Raw genomic sequence first — 18,494 nt, 5'->3', positions numbered from 1 at the left:
ATGTTTCAATGAGTTTTGTGCATTGGCTCCATAGTTTCTTCAATATTTTGGTTATAGCAGCATAACCTTCAAGGAAAAATTAGATTATATGACCCTATTCTTGAATTTTGAGGATTATCATTTACTTAGACTGTTATTACATTTTTGCCATGAGTTGGCTGGATAAGAAAATAAAATGCTACAAGCACTTGGCAGGTTGAACAGTGTCTGGAGAGAGAAACCAAGTCGGTGTTTTTGGTCAGTCATCTGACCTGCTTACTTCATTAGTCTGAGTAAGAATGGGTAACAAAAAAGTCTGTCAAATTAACGATTCTTTTTGTGAAGTGATCCAAAATATATAAAGTGGCTTATGAATGGAGGTAGGTTTTTATAATAATATTTTTTAACTCAATTTATTTCCTGAATCTTCACTGATATTCAATAATTTGAGAGTGAACATTTTTCAGGTGCAAGTAGACTTTATTATCTGATTTGATTGTATTCAGACATCCTGATCAATGATTATTCCTTTATATTTTCCTTTATTCCTTTTTGCTTGGTTGCATGCATTGGTCCCTCCCCTCTTATCTTCACCCTCCCCCCCCCCTCCCTAGTGTGTGCACAGTGTTTGCATTTGATCAATTGAATATCTGTAATGCATACAGAGAATGAGTATTTATGGAATTGAGGAGGAAACCAACCACTTTGACCAATTTAGACCCTCCAAACGTCACCAATTTATTGGGAATGGTAATGAATGGTAATATTAGTACGTGGTACATGTTCCAAGCTCATAACTTTGTACTTTCTCTTCCTAGGATGAACTGGACCTCACTGATAAACATAGAGAAGCCATGTTTGCACTTCCTGCAGAAAAGAAATGGCAGATATACTGCAGTAAGAAAAAGGTGAGAAAAATTAAGATTGCACTTTAAAAAGTTGTTTTATATTTGAACAAGTTAAAACTTTAGGAACTGGAAGCCAAATGCCATTGTCGCTTATGATTTGTGTCAGCAGAGTGAATTGTATCTTTCACCATTACAGTGGTGCAGCTGGTACAGCCGCTGCTTCACAGCACCAGAGACCCAGGTTCGATCCTGACATCAGGTGCTGTTTGGTGGAGTTGGCACGTTCTCCCTGTGACCGCGTGGGTTTCCTCCGGTTTCTACATTCTCTTCCCAAATTCCAAAAATTAGTTGGCCTCATTAAATTGTCCCTAGTGTGAACGGAGTGGATATGAAAGTTGGTTAACACAGAACTAGTGTGAGCAGGTGATCGATGGCTTGGCATGGACTCAGTGGACCAAAGAGCCAATTTCCATGCTGTACTTCTAAACTAAACTCTTGTTTTCTCCTGTTGTAGATTTTTTAGAAGTCCCTCTTCATTCTCCCCTTGCATATATCCACACATAGCTAATTTCCCTCATTTACAGCTCCAAATGGTCTGATGAAAATTTGTTAGGAGGACACTCAACATATTCTGTGGGGTTGTGCACTATTTTCTTGGGCACTCTCATGTTCATGTGTATGTTCATGTAGTGGCAGGCAGGGCAGATTGTGCCATCTGTGCTGAGAGTGGGAGAAAGGATTGGATCAGAGGAGAATATGATAACAATCTTTTGTTGAGGGGGTAGTGCAGGACGGAACAAAAAAAAAAGTTAATCTGCCCTGCTGTAATCAAGTTTAAAAATCTATGTCGATAAAATCACCGGAGGTTGCATTATTTTTGTAATGGAAGAAGGAAGTTAATATCTATGGATAGAAACGTGTAAAGTTATGAGAGGCATGGATGGTGTAAACAGTCAGAACCTTTTTTCCCAGACTTGAAAGGTCAAAGACTAGAGGGCATGGCTTTGAGATGAGAGGGGCAAAGTTTAAGGTGATGCGCGGAGCAAGTTTTTAACACAGAGAGGGGTGGGTGCTTGCAATGTGTTTCCAGGGGTAGTGATGGAGGTAGATAGGATTGTGTGTTTAAGATGATTTTAGATGGGCACATGGGTATGCATATAATGGAGGGATATGGATCATGTACAGGCAGATGATATTAGTCTAACCTGGCAATGAATCTTCACTTGCTTAAGTGTGGAATGGTGGTCTAATAGCTTATTTATTTTGATCGCTCATTTCTTTGAAGTAAAAAGCTTAAGGTCTTTAAATGACCATGCACACCATGATTACAGAATAAACACAGCTTCCTTTCCTGGTAATTGCTTTTGGTTTGTTGGTGAACAGATGAAAATCACAAGAGTAACTTTATACATTGGGTTAGCATGGTCTTGGCTCATCCTTTACCTAATTTACACATTTTCCATACTGCTTAAACATAAATCAAAGACATTTTGCCCATTTTCATATTTTCTGCAGTCATTGAAGAAAGGGTTTTTGTGCGAGTTAACCAGTTCTAGTTTCTATGAACAAGTTTTATTTAATTCTTGTATATGTCTGCTTGCATCAATTCACTTAAACATTCACTGCATATTTATCAATTTTTGTTTTCACTAAAATAACATTTGCTCCATGTGCTTGGAACATCATCGAAAGACATTTGGATGGGTACATTGATACAACAGTATCATTATTGCCTCTCACTGGATCTCTCTCTTAGATTGCCTCGTGGAAAGTGATTTTTGAAAATAAGGAATAAACCAGCATCAATTTACAACTAAAACTCTGATCTTGTTATCTTCCGGTTTGGCAGTCTTTCTATTTGCGCAAAAACGATTCGCGATACTGCTACGATTTTCTCCAGTTCACCCACCGTTCTCCTGTGCTGCGAATTAGTTCCGATCGGTTGAATGTCGTAAAAGTTAGTGAGGTTTAAAAATCGTAAAAAACGCGCGTGCGCAGATCGATCACTTCTGCCTTCCAGAGCCGCGCAGATTAGTCTCTTCCCTTGTCACTCCCAGGGACGGTCCGTCCCTTCCTGCGCCATCGCATCTTTACTGGAGCTAAGACTGGTTGGCGGAGGTTTCCAACCGGACTTTCAGAGGGATCCGAAGCAGCACAGCCCCGCCCCAAGCAGCCGCCCAGCCCCGGAGACCCGACTCAGCCCAGCCTGGAGTCGGAGATGTCGCCAAACGGAAAGCGGATATTCTGATCCCGGTGGAGGAGAACGACCAGCACCCGCTGTGAGTCCCCATCGCACCGCCAATTCCAGCCACTACCCCTCTAGTCCCCCTCGCTGGCTCCTCCCCCCACCCTCCCCACTCCCCTGTACTGCCCCCCTCTCCCCCTTGGCTCATCCCCCGTCTTTTCTCCGAGCTCACTCCTCCCCTGCCCACGCATCCTTCTCTCCCCGCCCCACACACACACCCCTGCCCACACACACCCCTGCCCACACACACCCACCCTCCTGGTTGCACACACACCCATCTCCCCTGCCCACACACACCCACCTGTCCCCACACACCCCTCCCCCCACAACCCCACACACACCCCACCACATACACACCTCCTCCACACCCCCTCGCCATACACCCCCCTCCCCCACACCCCACTTCCTCCCCCCCCCCCTCTCCTCCTCCACTCCCACACATGAAGAGGATGAGGGGAAATGAGCCACGCCTGCTGAGTTAGGGGCTATGGGTGAGTGGTGGAATGTTGTGTTGGGGGAACGGGTTGCGTTGGAACAGGTGAGTGGTGGAATATTGCGTTAGGGAATGGGTTGCGTTGGGGGACCAGGCCTCCCGTGTGACTGGGACCCAACGAGTCCCACTTAGTCTAGTCGTATCTTTAAATATGGGTTTGCAATTCCCTTCCAAGAATGGAATTTATTGAATCGATTGAAAGATATATCATGGAAACAGGTTCTTCGGCGCACCAAGTCCACGCCAACCATCGATCACCTGTTCACACTACTTCACACTATGTTATCCCACTTTGGCATCTACTCCCTGCACAAAATAAAGTTAAATGAATCTAATATAGTTGAAAATAAAATACAGCAAAATCTCGACGGATGAACAAAAATGCAAGTCCAACTTTGCAACCTCTAGGCTGTATGTTTAAGATCTACATTGGTTGAAGCTTGGGACAATCGGGACCAGGGATAAGTAAGATAGACACTGGGCTCTGCAGATTTTAGTTAGATCGTAGAATATAGAAAACTACAGCGCATGAACAGGCCTTTTGACCCACAATGTTCGTACCTGAAGTTAAACTAATTTTCTTTGCCTGCACATGATCCATATTTTCTCCCATTCCCTGCAAATCCGTGTGCCTATCTAAAAGTCCATTAAGCACCACTATCATATCTGCCTCCATCACTACCCCTGGCAGTATGTTCCATGCACCCACCAGTCAATGTAAGAAAACAAAAAACATGCTCTATACAACTTTGGCCCTCTCACCTTAAAGCTATGCATTCTAGTCTTTCACTTTTTCATTCTGGGGGAAAAAAGGTTTCAGATTATCTACCCTATCTACGTATGCCCCTCATAATTTTAATTATTTATATCAGGTCTCACAGCAATCTCTGGCCTTTCAGAGAAAACAATCCAAGCCTGTCCAATCTCTCCTTAAAGCTAATACTCTCTAATCCAGGCAGTTTTCTAGTAAACATTATTAAATTGCAAATCAACCTTGTTTCTGTGAACTTGCTTCACATCTTTGAGGGATTTTTGCAATGCAATCCCCCTCGGTCAAGGAAAACCCCAATAATCAGGAGAGAAAGACATAATCTTAACATGGAAATGCTCATGGTTTACTCATCCTTCAGTCATTTATGACATTTTTTAGACTCCAGAGACTTCTGGCATAACCTACATGGCATCAGAAGGTCATTTTATATCCAACTATGGACAGGCTTCTAAGCTACATTTTCCTTCCCAGAAACTCTAGTTATGATGTTACAATTTTGGGCAATGCCTCTTATGTTAACATTATAATGGAAACACTATGCCTGAACCCTCGTGCCGATATACATAACACTCTAATGATCTGCTATCCAACCATTTGGAAATCTCAGCGGCTTGGCGTCTGCCTCGCCAAGTCATCTTCTTAATGCTCCCTTTTGATTTGGTGGGACCCCAATTCCTGCCCTCCCTTTTGAATAACTGTGTTCATTGGAAATGTATTATTTTATTGCATAACATTTAAAATAGCAAATTAGAAATGTTGGAATATTAAATGTAGTATCCTGAAAGTCTGGAACCATCAAAGTCACAAGTGTGTCGATTATCAGAGTTTTAATGTGAAAAGCAAATGCCTGTAGTTGGAGAGTTTCACTGTTTAGCTAATATTCTGATGTGCTAATTTAATTAACAAGATCTGTCTTTTTATACAGCATTTTGTCACTGTCCCTTGATCGTGGTTACCTGTACCAGAGGAATAAATCTCCGCACTTCAGATTCCCCTCAGCCCTATTTAATACTTCAAATATCCAGCAGATACAATTTTTATCTTCCCCTTTGATAATTAAAATTCTTAGTGTACAAAATACAATTTCTTCTTTCCTGGCCTTCTACTTCAATGAACATTTCTTTTGATCAGTTTAACCTGAATGCAGAACTTTCTCTTACCAGTTAAGGTACCATTTAAAATTTCAATAGTACTAAACTTCTATTGTTTCCACTCTCATTCCAAAATAAATACCTAATTGTTTCTTCCAGGTCACTGCACTGCAGGTTAATAGCAATCACGGGTTATTATTGCGCTGGGAATGAAATCACCCAGTGTTAAGAGTCCTAGATTCAGGCCCTATTAATAAATCGGTGAGATCTTTAAATAATTACCTACACTCTCCTCTATTGCCCATCTATTAATAAATGGCATGCATCCTAAATAAATGGCTAAAGTATTCAGGGCCTGTCCCACTTTCACGACCTAATACACAACCTCTGCCGAGTTTGACCTTGACTCATACTCGCAGCATGGTCGTAGGTAGGGCGTAGGAGGTCGTGATGCTAGTCGTAGGTACTCGTGGCATCAAGTAGGTTGGGGCGTTTTTCCAGCATGATGAAAAATGTCCACGAGTAAAAAAGGTCATGAATTGGGTCGTGAAAGTGGGACAGGCCGTTTAAACCCAGCAATTTGTTCAAGAATAACTCCAGTGTAAAGTTTTGTCAATTTTATTTTTTTTCTCAGATAGCATAGCATAGCATAGCATGTATTTACATCTCCAATCCAGTGTTCGAATTTTGTGTAATAACATGAACAAATCACAAAGATAATTTTGCATTGTCATCAAAAATCTAACTTGTCATGGTTTTTGTTGGTGATTTTTCTGCACTGTCCACTGCAGGCACTTCCTGTCACATTTGCTATGACGGCCATTGAATGGAATGAGCATCTCCTGTTGGGTGGTGCTGCCACTGACTTCTCTGAACTCACTGCGTCATCTCGTTCAACTTCCTGCTCCACCTTTGTCACTGCTGCCAAAACATAACCAGACTGTAGCACAGCACATTATGACTTTCACCTTGTGTCAGCCAGGCCTATATCAGTCCTTCAGCCCTGGGGAATTAGTTAGCGCATGCTTTTTATGTTATCATTTTTAAAGCGAATCAGCAGATCTTTAATGTAAAGGTTAGAAAATGTTATCATATAAAAATATCAAGCATTTGCTCGTTACTAGCATTTGTTCAAATATAAACCAACATCTACAATTCCTTGTGTCTATAATTGCTGATTATTGTAGCCACGAGAATCTTCTGCTCTTGTACTTTTGCGTTTGAAATACTCTATGGATTAGTCCACAGCTGTAAGGCAATAGATGCATTCACACATGATGTGGCCCTTCAATTGAACTCTTTTACTGCCATTAGATGACCCTCATGTTGTTTTAATTATTTTGAGGGTTTGTCAGTGGTGCAGTTGGTAGCAGTGATGGGGACCTTGGTTCGATCCTGACCTTGGCTGCTGTCTGTCTGTGTGGACATTGCATGTTTTCTCAGTGACTGCGTGGGTTCCCTTTGGGCACTGCTGTTTCCTCCCACATCCCAAATATGTGGGTTTGTAGGTTAATTGGTCTGTAAATGAATGTCACCAGTGTGCAGATAGGCGATGAGTAAGTAGGATAACATACTGTGGGAAAGTGATCAGTGGTTGATGTGGACTATGTGGGGTGAAAGGCCTGCTTCCATGTTGTATCTCTAACTCAACTCATTATTCAGATCAAGGAAAAGGCTGATGGCTTTAATAAATGCATTCTGTGACCCTCTGGAATAATGTTTGGAGGAGGGCAGTTTTATGAAAGATCAGTTATTGCTTCATTCCTGTATAACATGGGAAATAAGAAGGGCCATCTGCATTTCCAAGCTAAACTAAAAATGAAGCATGTTTTTTCTGGGTATCTCAGCGAGTTATGGCTTATACTTAACGACAGTCGTCTCTACCTGCATCAAGCTAAGGCAATTAGTCACTGGTACGGTACATTGAGAATAAACCGGGGTGAGGTTAGGCATCTGAACCATGAAGAAGAGCCTGCAGAAGCGGGAAATACTTACCATTTTCAGAATGGTAATGACTTTTGAAGATTAATTTAGTTCAGTTTAGTTTAGAGATACAGACACATGCTTATGCCCATTGCTTATGACACAAATGGGCAAACATTAAACCAGCACTTAATCTGTTAAAATTATTAGATTTGTTGACAAATCATCAGCAATTTGAAGCACAGCCAACATAATCAAGGAGCACTTACACCACTGTCATCCCCTGTTCCGTCAGGCAGAAGCAGGGGCGGAAATCACTATCAAAACATGTGGGGGGGGGACACACACAATTTCTTGGTGGCCGCACGCGCATGCGCACACATGCGTGGCTTCGGAGGCTTCGGCCGTGAGACCTGTGGACGATAACATCGGGAACTGACCTGGTTGGTGACTGACTCCGAACTCCAGTAACAGCAGCTTCGTCCGCCCCGAATCGTGGGGCTTCAATTGGCCCGTTCGCGGGGCCTTTCATCGCCTGGTGCGGATTAAAACTACCCGCGGGATATTCCGTTACCCGGCGGGGGCTTCAACATCGGGAGCCTTGATCGTCTCGACGCAGCAATTTGACCGCGGCCGATTTTAAACCGGGCCGGGCGATGAAAGGCCCCGCGAACGGGCCAAGTCAAACTCCGCTCTATGATCTTTGCTCCACCAGGACATCTCCCTCCTCCAATCATCGCGCTGAATTATCATGTCTCCCCCCCCCCCCCCACTGCCTGCTGACCGACGTCTCTCTCATCCAATCGGCGCCCTTGATCATCAGTCCCCCCCCCACTGTCTCACCAAATTTCAAATCTGTATTACAAAACATGGGGGGGGGGGGGGATTGTTCCCCCACCTCTCACATCATGGAGGGGGCGTGTCCCCCTGTCTCCCCCCCACCCGGGATTTCCGCCCATGGGCAGAAGATATAAAGCTTGAAAGCACCTACCACCAGACTCAGGAGCAGCTTCTTCCCACTATTATCAAACTATTCAACGAGCGTCTCATACGCTAAGAGTTCAGTTCCGACCTCCCAACCTACCTCATAATGACCCTGGCACTTAAAAAAAAAAACCTGCACCACCTCAGTAGCTGTAACACTATCATCTTCTCTCTGGCATGTTTATCTTTGCACGGCCTGTTGCACTTGTGTATGACTTGACTGGATAGCAAGCAAACAACAGCTTTCACTGTATCTTGGGTCACATGACAATAATAAACCAACACCAATATCAAGCATGAAGTCATTAAAAAGATGATAAAAGCCAAAGCTCAGTGACTTTTTTATCCTTTCTTAAGACATCCGTACTTTGCTACTTGGACTGAAGTTCGTAACAATCCATTGTAAACTTTTTTTTCATTCAAGTTTACAACTTCCTCCAACCCAGCAACACTTGGAGATTTTGTGATCAGTTTAAACTGCTCAGTCTTTCAGCAGCTAACTGAACAAATAATCTTAACCATTACATCAAATGTGAGGATTTGTAAAGAGGGAAATGTGTAAAAGAGAGAAATTAGCCATTTGCCAACAGATTGATCTCTATAACATTGAAAAACACAGCTGAATTTCTGAATGAAAATGATGGGCAAAACTCCACAGTTGATTGTTAAGTAGTTATATGTGGTGTTTTACTGATCTAAATTGCTGCCAAATCTTAAATGATGCAGAGAAATGCCTGATGATCCTATGCGTGAAGTTGAGAGATAACAAGAGTTGAATTGTCCAATGTACCAAAACCAGAACAACACAATTCATACTTGCAGCACGTAACAGGCTTGTAAACACAGTAGCGTTTTAGATAGGATTGGATCTGATCTTCAGAGATATGGTGGACATTCTGACGCTCCTGTAGAATGGCACACTTTTTTCACTTCTCTGCTGGATAATTTGTTTTGTATTTCATTTTGGCTGGGGGAATAGGGTGCCAGCGATGACTGTTATCTTTTACTGCTGTGGCCATCTTTAGGGTGTGGAAAATCTGATAATGTCCTAACTGCAGGAACGCTGTGGTTTATTGAATAAAAGGAGTGGGATAGTTTAACATGCAAAGTTCATGCGTGCTATAAGTTTGAAGACTTTGGGGGGAAAAAAGGCTTTGTGTTTATAAACCAAAATGATTTTCACTTTGATTTAGTCTAGTATAACCTCTGCTCAGTGCACGGTCTCTACTTTTGGGGGGCTGTTTAATGTTTTATTTGCCACACTCCAGGTGATGCACATCATAATTATTTCTGAAATCTGCTTTTTTTTATTGATGTTGCCTGATCCGTTGAGTTCTTCCAGCACTTTGTGTTTTGGACTTTTTCTCCTCTTGTTTAGTTTTAGTTTAGAGATACAGCATGGAATCAGGCCCTTCTGCCTACCTAGTCCACACCAACCATCGATCACCTATTCCCACTAGTTCCATGTTATACAACTTTCACATCCACTCCCTATACGTTAGGGGTAATTTATAGAGGACAAATAGCCCACAAACCTGCACGCCTTTGGGATGTGGGGGAAAACTTGAGCACCTGGAAGAAACCCACATGGTCACAGGGAGAACGTGTAAATTCCCCACAGGTGGCACCTGAGGTCAGGATCATAGAAAAGAGGTGCAGGAGTAGGCCATTCGGCCCTTCGTGCCAGCACCACCATTCAATATGATCATGGCTGATCATCCAAAATCAGTACCCCGTCCTGCTTTCTCCCCATATCCCTTGATATCTAACTCTCTCTTGAAAACATCCAGTGAATTTGCCTCCACTGCCTTCTGTGGCAGCGAATTCCACAGATTCACAACTCTCTGGCTGAAAAAGTTTGTCCTCATCTCAGTCCTAAATGGTCTACCCCTTATTTTTGCACTATGACCACTGGTTCTGGACTCCCCCTACATCGGGAACATTTTCCCTGCACCTAGCCTGTCCAATCCATTAAGAATTTTATGCTACAGGTACTATAAGATCCTTCTAAATTCCAATGAATATAAGCTCAGTCGATCCATTCTTTCATCATATGTCAGTCCCGCCATCCCAGGAATTAACCTGGTGAAGCCATCCTTATTCTGAGAGGAAACACTTTGGGTCAGTAGAAGTACAATGACTTTTAAATGTCATCAACACATAAATATGCACAATTTTTTTAATTGAAACATGGGTTATCTATTGACTATAACTGGATTTATTGAATTTTAATCAGTATTTGTCCATATTTTTGACAAATGAATCATCGACTCAAGAGTGTTTTATTGTCATATATCCCAGACACACTTTCTTCTTTCAGTTGACTTCACTATAGTCATGAAACTGTTTTGTGAAATCTTTCTTTTACAGGAACAAGAAGAAAATAAAGGAGCAACAAGTTGGCCAGAATTTTACATTGACCAATTAAATTCGATGGCAATTGTGAGTACTTTTTTACTTTGCTTTATATTTATAAATGTTAACAATCTTTCCATATTCTCCAGAGATATTGCCTATTCCACTGAGTTACTCCAGCATCTTGCACATTTTTTTTGTCCAGCATTTGCAACCAGCATCTGCAGTTCCTTGTGCCTCTATAATCATTACATTTTGTTAAAATTCTGTCAGCACATTTCTACAGTAAAATTGTTTGAAGACATTGAGGATGTAATTCTTCTTTGGTCGCATAATCAAACTCATTGAAGGCAAAGGCACTAAAAACATAACAACAGTTGTTACTTGTTTAGTATCAGCAGCCAAATACTGTCTTCTCTCACTTACATTTAATGACGTGAGGTGAGAAGTTAATGCATTATACCAAAATTTCACAGGCCTGATTTCCCACCATCGACTCAATCTACACTTCTCGTTGCCTTGGAAAAGCAGCCAACATAATCAAATACGTCCCCTCCTCCCCGCTCTTGTCCAGTTGAAGATACAGAAGCTTGAAGGCGTGCACCACCAAACTTGGGAGCTGCCCTTCCCCTCTTATCAGGTTTCTGAATGGTCTTTCCATAGGCTAGGGGACTGCCCGTTTCTCCTCTACCCCATTGCCGACATTGGAGTTTCTCTATGGAACTGATGTACTACAATGCTGAGAACTATATTCTGCAGTCTGTATCTTCCCCATTGCTTTACCTATTTACTTGAATTTGACTTGTCTGTATTTATGTATAGTATTATCGGATCTATTTGGATAGCAAGCAAAACAAGGATTTTCACTGCACCATGGTACCCATGTGACAATAAACGTAAATTTAAATGCATAGCTTTATGTTTCTATCAATCCTTTCACTCTTACACTTTGGTCATTGTGGAATCTTGCATCTTCAGTTCTGGATTCTGGTGGTTAATTTCACATGCATTTCTGAACCAACAATACTTTCCCGAGAGAATCCATATCTTGCAAATAGTTTCTTAATGCATTCCCTGAATTCCAGAATGTTAAGACATTTGTGCATGAATACAAATTGACCATTGAAGTCTTTGCTCATGAATTGCAGGACTTTTTTTTTCACACTAAAGTGCAGTGTATATCTTGGTCATCAATGTTCAGATTAAAAAAATAAAATCTTAATTCTTTCCCACGGCCTGCCCTCCTTCACCAACTCCAAGTTGGACTTCAGTTTGCAGGAAATGGGTGCTTTTCCAATTATTCAAGTGTGTTCAATTGTCATAAGTAATGGAATAATTACATTCTTACTTGCTGCACCTATGATAGGCACAGATGCAAAGCACACACACACACACATATATATATATATATATATATATATATATATATATATATATATATATATATATATATATATATATATATATATATATATATATATATATATATAAGATAATCAATACAAAACATTAATAATCAGTTTATATATTTGATATATTTAAATGCTTTAATATTCTTAAGTGTGATGTAATCAGAATGTACTCTTAATAATTAAACACTTGGAACTGGAAACAGTAAAGGGCCTTTGTTTCCACGTCTGCAAGTAGCTACATTTGATAATTTACTGGAATAATGTCAAAGTGCTCATTGTTAAGTTATGACCAATGTGAAATAAACGTGTTCAGAAAGTTGGGGGTTTGCTTAATGGAGGTATTTAAAGTGACAAAGAGTAGAGTAAATGAATTATTTCCTCTGTTGGCGAAATCCAAAATGATGTTACACAGTCTTAAAATGAAAGCTAACCGTTCAGGAATAAATTGGGAAACGTTTTTTTTTGCATAGTTAGTGCAAGTCCATCCACTGATTATGAAGAAGGGCCTCGACCCGAAACATCACCCATTCCTTCTGTCCAGAGATCCTGCCTGTCCCGCTAAATTCCTCCAGCATTTTGTGTCTACCACTGATGATGGGGTCAGTTGAAATTTCCTATGGAATATGTGATCACCAGAAGTAGATTTTTAGGTGAAAGTATCAAAAGATGTTTTGAAGAAAAATAAATTGTCAAAGTGCATTGTAGGCATCATCTGGCAGAATAGTTATTGCTTTTCCTGCCTTGCCAAGAACAAATAATTAGCTTCTCAAACACATTTGTGCTGCACTGACTCATTTGACCACCTGTTCTGCGGTAGTGCCAAATGTCATTCAAGATGATTTTTTCTCTTGATTGATGCCAATTGAATTACTTTGGTTTGTTTGTCTATGCAATCATATAAGCAACCCAGCCCAGAGTAATCTGTTAATTAAGCAACAAAATTGTTGATATGGCGAAAAGGCCTTTCATATGATAGTACGTGTGATGATTATTATCAATTAAATAGTCATACTCTCCCAGAAGTTTTGTTTAGTTTAGTTTAGTTTAGAAATACAGTACGGAAACAGGCCCTTCGGCCCACCGAGTCAGCACCGACCAACGATCCCCACACATTAACACTATCCTACACACTGGGCTAATTTATGCTTATACCAAGTCAATTCACCTACAAACCTCTGTGTCTTTGGAGTGTGGGGGGGGAAACCGAAGATCTCAGAGAAAACCCATGCGGTCACAGGGAGAACACAAAACTCCATACAGACAGCACCCTTAGTCAGGATCGAACCCAGGTCTCTGGCGCTGCAAGCGCTGTAAGGCAGCAACTCTACCGCTGTGCCACCATGCCGTTCATGAACATTAGTTACCATGATTTAGAATGAAGCAATTCCATTGTAGTAATTGTCATCAACTGCAGCTCCACAAAGCCAGTATCTTTCTCAGGACATCTTCCTTTCACTGTGTTGGGAACTATACCAGAAACTTGTCAAGACTCAGGAATGTTTAATTGACAACAGAACAATGAAATTCTTACGTGCAGTAGCACACAATACATAAGTAATTTTTTTTGCATAGTTGTCAACAAAATAGAGAGAGTACAGAGGAGATTTACTAGAATGTTGCCTGGGTTTCAGCAACTAAGTTACAGAGAAAGGTTGAACAAGTTAGGGCTTTATTCTTTGGAGCGCAGAAGGTTAAGGGGGGACTTGATAGAGGTTTTTAAAATGATGAGAGGGATAGACAGAGTTGACGTGGAAAAGCTTTTCCCACTGAGAGTAGGGAAGATTCAAACAAGGGGACATGACTTGAGAATTAAGGGACTGAAGTTTAGGGGTAACATGAGGGGGAACTTCTTTACTCAGAGAGTGGTAGCTGTGTGGAATGAGCTTCCAGTGAAGGTGGTGGAGGCAGGTTCGTTTTTATCATTTAAAAATAAATTGGATAGTTATATGGATGGGAAAGGAATGGAGGGTTATGGTCTGAGCGCAGGTATATGGGACTAGGGGAGATTATGTGTTCGGCACGGACTAGAGGGGTCGAGATGGCCTGTTTCCGTGCTGTAATTGTTATATGGTTATATGGTTATATTATATGGTTAATATGTAATAAACAAAAGGCTAATAAATCATTGCCCAATACTAGAGCAAGAGAAAACACTTGTCCTTAGTGCAACCAAGACAGTCTGTAGTTCATCGTAGAGGTTAGTGTTGTGTAGTGTTCTAGAGCCTAATGGTTGTTGGTAAAAAAGCTATTCTTGAATCTGATTGTCATAGTTTCCAGACCTTCCCAATGATAGGAGTGAATTGAAAATGTGTGTGTCTTTGATGATACTGGCTGCTGTTTTGAGGTAGTTCCTCCTATAGATTCCTTCAATGATGGTTATGTTAAACCCTAAATTTGTTTCATTGGGTGTAAAACTGGGCGCCAAATTGCAATCATAAAACCTTCTGCTAGCGTGATATGAAGCATGGCGTGCACCTTTGCATATGGCCTTAGTGAGAGTACTAAATTCCTGAGCTCATCATTCATTCCTTTTCAGAGGAAATCGCTCCTGGCTTTGGAAAAAGAAGATGAGGATGAAAGGAATAAAACCATTGAGAGTTTGAAGACTGCACTACGAACTCAACCCATGAGGCAAACTATTCTTGATCTTATCCTCGCATGACTGAGATAAATAGTTGAAAATAATGTTAATTCAACAAAAAAATGATGTTGATGTGCATTGGTCAACGCTCTGTTTAAGTTTTTTGCAGATTTTCTCTTTTAATGGATACTGTCTCCTGAGGTTCTTAAATTAAATAAGAACAAAATAAATGGTAGTGGGAGTATGCCAGTTGACATCACAATTCTGCTCATTGCTGATCACATCTTGCATCAACATCATTTTCCTTTGTTCACCTTGTATCCCTTGTCTTCTTGTACTTAAAATGTCTGTTGATCTCCACTGTGAATATCTGCAATCATTCTGTCACCACAGCATTCTGTGGTAGACAGTCTCATAAATTCATGATCCTCTGAGAAATGTCCTTCCTCTTCATCCCTATTTGTAATGGGTGACCCTTGTTCTGAAGCCACAGCCCTAGGTTGGCGATTCTGCCCACGCCCACCACCCTTCCATAAAGGGAACACCCTCTTCGCATCCTTCCTGTTGGAATCTTTTACGTGTGAGACACATCACCTATTCATTTTTTAATCCCATCTGCTGAACCTTAGTTCACACAAAAAGCCATTCATCCCAGAAATCAAATTGCCTCCAATGCAAGCACCTCCTTTCTTAAATATCAGGCAGGGTCCTGGCCTGAAACGCTGCTTGTTTTCAGTCTGAAGTACGGTCCTGACCCAAAACGCTGTCAGTCTATTCCCTCCACAGGTGCTGCCAGACTCACTGACTTCATCTAGCACTTTGTTTTTTTGCTCTTTCTTAAATATTGGCTGTTCACTTAGTATAATGAAACAATGTAAAATCTTGATTTCATCCTAGCTCTGTTGTCCAGTCCTTTCAGACCTACATCGAGACACCTTGCATGCTCTTCAACCCTTCAATAACTTTCAATATCTAATCCCCGATTGCCTCATTTGTACCATGGACATCAGTCCCTTTTCACCTCCGCTCCCCCACTGGGAAGGTCTCAAAATCGTCCGGTTCTTCCTTGAACAGAGACCCGATCAGTTTACTAACACTCTCTTCCGCCTGGCAGAGCTTGTCCTCGCCCTCAACAACTTTGACTCCTCTCACTTTCTCCAAGTTAAAGGTGAAGGCATGGGCCCCAGCCACGCCTGCCTTTTTGTTGGTTATGTTGAACAATCCTTGTTCCGAAAGTACACATGCCCCAGCGCCTTCTCTGCTACTTTGACAACTGCATCAGAGCTATCTCCTGTACCCATGCAGAACTCATTGATTTCATTGGCTTTACCACGAACTTCTACCCTATCCTCAAATTCACTTGGTCTATCTCTGACACCTCTCACCCCTTTCTTGATCTCTCTCTGTCTCCATCAAAGGAGACTACTGACTGACATCTACTATAAACCCACATCCTCCCACCCTGCCTCTTGCAGAAAAACTATCGCCTAGTCTCAATTCCTCCGTCTCTGCCACACCTGCTCCTTCGATGAGGCTTTCCATTCTGGGACATCCAAGATATTCTCTCTCTTTACATTTCTTTACCTTTCTTTCATTTCACCAGTCCCTGCATCCCACATAGCATTCTCCAACATTTCTGCCACCTTCAATGTATTCCCATCTGCAGAGATCACTCCTTCCGGACCTCCTTGGTTTACTTCCAGGTATTTTTCCCTGCAACCATACGAGATATAACACCTGTCCCTACACCTCATCCATCCATCCAGGGACCCCAACCGCTCTTCCAGGTGAGGCAGTGAGTCACGTACACTTCCTTTCATCTTATCTACTGCATTTGGTGTTCATGATGTAGCCTCCTGTACATCAACGAGACCGAGCATAGATTTGGCGACTGTTTGCTGAACACTTGTGCTTAGCCGACCAAGGCCTACTGGATCTGCTGGTTGCTAACCATTTTAATTCCTCTTCCCATTCCAATACTGACCTTTTGGTCAGCTTACAGTGTGAACATTGATTTATCCAATTTTAGGTATCTAACCTACAAACTACCCTTTCCTTATTTTCCTTCCTTCTTTCCTCCCCACCCCCCTCTTCCCTTGGCCCCACATGAACTCTCATCTATTTCTCTCCTTCCCTTTCTCCTCCCACCCATATGTCTTCCTCTGGCTTCGCAGTTCGCACCTCTTCTATCCTTATCTCACAATCTTTGTATTTTCATCGATAACCTTTGTCGTACAATCTGTCTATACATAATCTGTCTATATACCCTTATCTACATCAAGCATAACTTTCACTTGTTCCCTTGCCTCTGCTCTCCCACAAAGTCTATACAGGTGACCCTAAGATGCTGAATATCTGTGTTATTAGAATACGATCTGTATTGTAATTTAGCTCAGTGCAATTACTTGCTTATTTACCTACTTTAAAAAAAATGTAAATTGTTTATCTCAAATTTTGTGAATTTTATAAGGAAACATTTCCAATAATCTGAGTAGTGTAATGGGGGAGTCACCCGTATCAATATTTTCTAGCACAGGAAATATTTTTGTTTTCATTCATCTGGAAGGAGATGGGTATTATGTATTTTTACTTAAATTGTATGGACTCAACAGGGTATATCCTATATTAAAAAAAAAGAAGAAAAAAAAAGACACAAAGTGCTGGAGTAACACAACAGGCCAAGCAGCATCTCTAGAGAAGATGGATTGGTGACATTTTGGGTTTGGACCCTTGTTATCCATGTTCTCCAGATATGTTGCCTGACCTGCCGAGTTACTCTAGTACTTGTGATTTATTTTTGGTAAACCAGCATCTGCAGTTCCATCTTGTCTAGGATATATCCTGTGCACTCTTTGAATGATGATGTTCTTGCTTTTGGCAGGTTTGTTACCAGATTCATTGACTTGGATGGGTTAACGTGCATTCTCAACTTCCTGAAAAGTATGGACTATGAAACTTCAGAATCTCGAATACACACTTCCCTCATCGGCTGCATTAAAGCACTCATGAACAACTCTCAGGGCAGGGCTCATGTTTTGGCTCACGTGGAGAGCATTAATGTCATTGCCCAAAGTCTGACCACGGAGAATATAAAGACTAAAGTGGCAGTCTTGGAAATTTTGGGTGCTGTGTGTCTGGTGCCAGGCGGGCATAAGAAAGTATTGGAGGCAATGCTACACTACCAGAAATTTGCCAGTGAGAGAACGCGCTTCCAGGTACAGTGAACCTGTTCATTATGCACTGCAAGATGAAAGCGAGCATTTCATTTAATTGGTGACAAGTTAATGCATGTAAAAATCTGAGTTGGCTATTTTAATCCTGAAGTAAATCATAAATCATTAATCATAAAATAAAATTTTCCTGTGACAGGCTTTTCAGTCGAGCCACTTAGTTTACTTTTTGAAGATTTAGCCAGCCAGATGTAACATGGGTTTGTTATCTTGGGGAATCCAAACATATCAAAAGTTAGTATCAGGAATCCAGTCAAGAGTTGTTAATTGACATAGGTACTGATAATGGAACAATGAAATTCTTACCTAGAGCAGCATAATAGACCTGTAAACACAATTCTCAGAGACAATATAATAAACAATAATTCGATAAATTATAAATCCCAGTACTAGAGCCAAAAAAAACGCCCAAAGTCCTTAGTGCAACCAAAGACTCCAGTTTATTGCCGAGCTCCTAGTGACCTTTTACCCACAATGCTTATCAAGATTCTGTCTACCATTATCTCAAATGTATACAAATATGCCGTTTCCAATATCCTTCAAGGAGGAGAGTTTAGAACACATAAGATCATTGCAAGTAA

The 18,494-nt window shown here is 41.2% G+C and overlaps 1 protein-coding gene across 4 annotated transcripts in view; it reads left to right on the top strand.

Moving 5' to 3' along the window:
- The window catches only part of daam1 (dishevelled associated activator of morphogenesis 1), a 150,686-nt gene that overhangs the window by 80,587 nt on the left and 51,605 nt on the right, over positions 1-18,494 (top strand). For all 4 annotated transcript variants that reach the window (XM_033027176.1, XM_033027173.1, XM_033027174.1 and 1 more), the window contains 4 exons: positions 798-887; positions 10,706-10,777; positions 14,639-14,733; positions 17,565-17,898. In XM_033027176.1, the coding sequence (XP_032883067.1) occupies positions 798-887; positions 10,706-10,777; positions 14,639-14,733; positions 17,565-17,898 (591 nt within the window). The remainder of the gene's footprint in view (positions 1-797; positions 888-10,705; positions 10,778-14,638; positions 14,734-17,564; positions 17,899-18,494) is intronic.

The sequence above is a fragment of the Amblyraja radiata genome, chromosome 9 (genome assembly GCF_010909765.2).
Source record: "Amblyraja radiata isolate CabotCenter1 chromosome 9, sAmbRad1.1.pri, whole genome shotgun sequence".
In the NCBI taxonomy this organism is placed as follows: Eukaryota; Metazoa; Chordata; class Chondrichthyes; order Rajiformes; family Rajidae; genus Amblyraja; species Amblyraja radiata.
The sequence above is the reverse complement of the archived record's forward strand: the minus strand, read 5'-3'. Positions and strand labels throughout refer to the sequence as shown.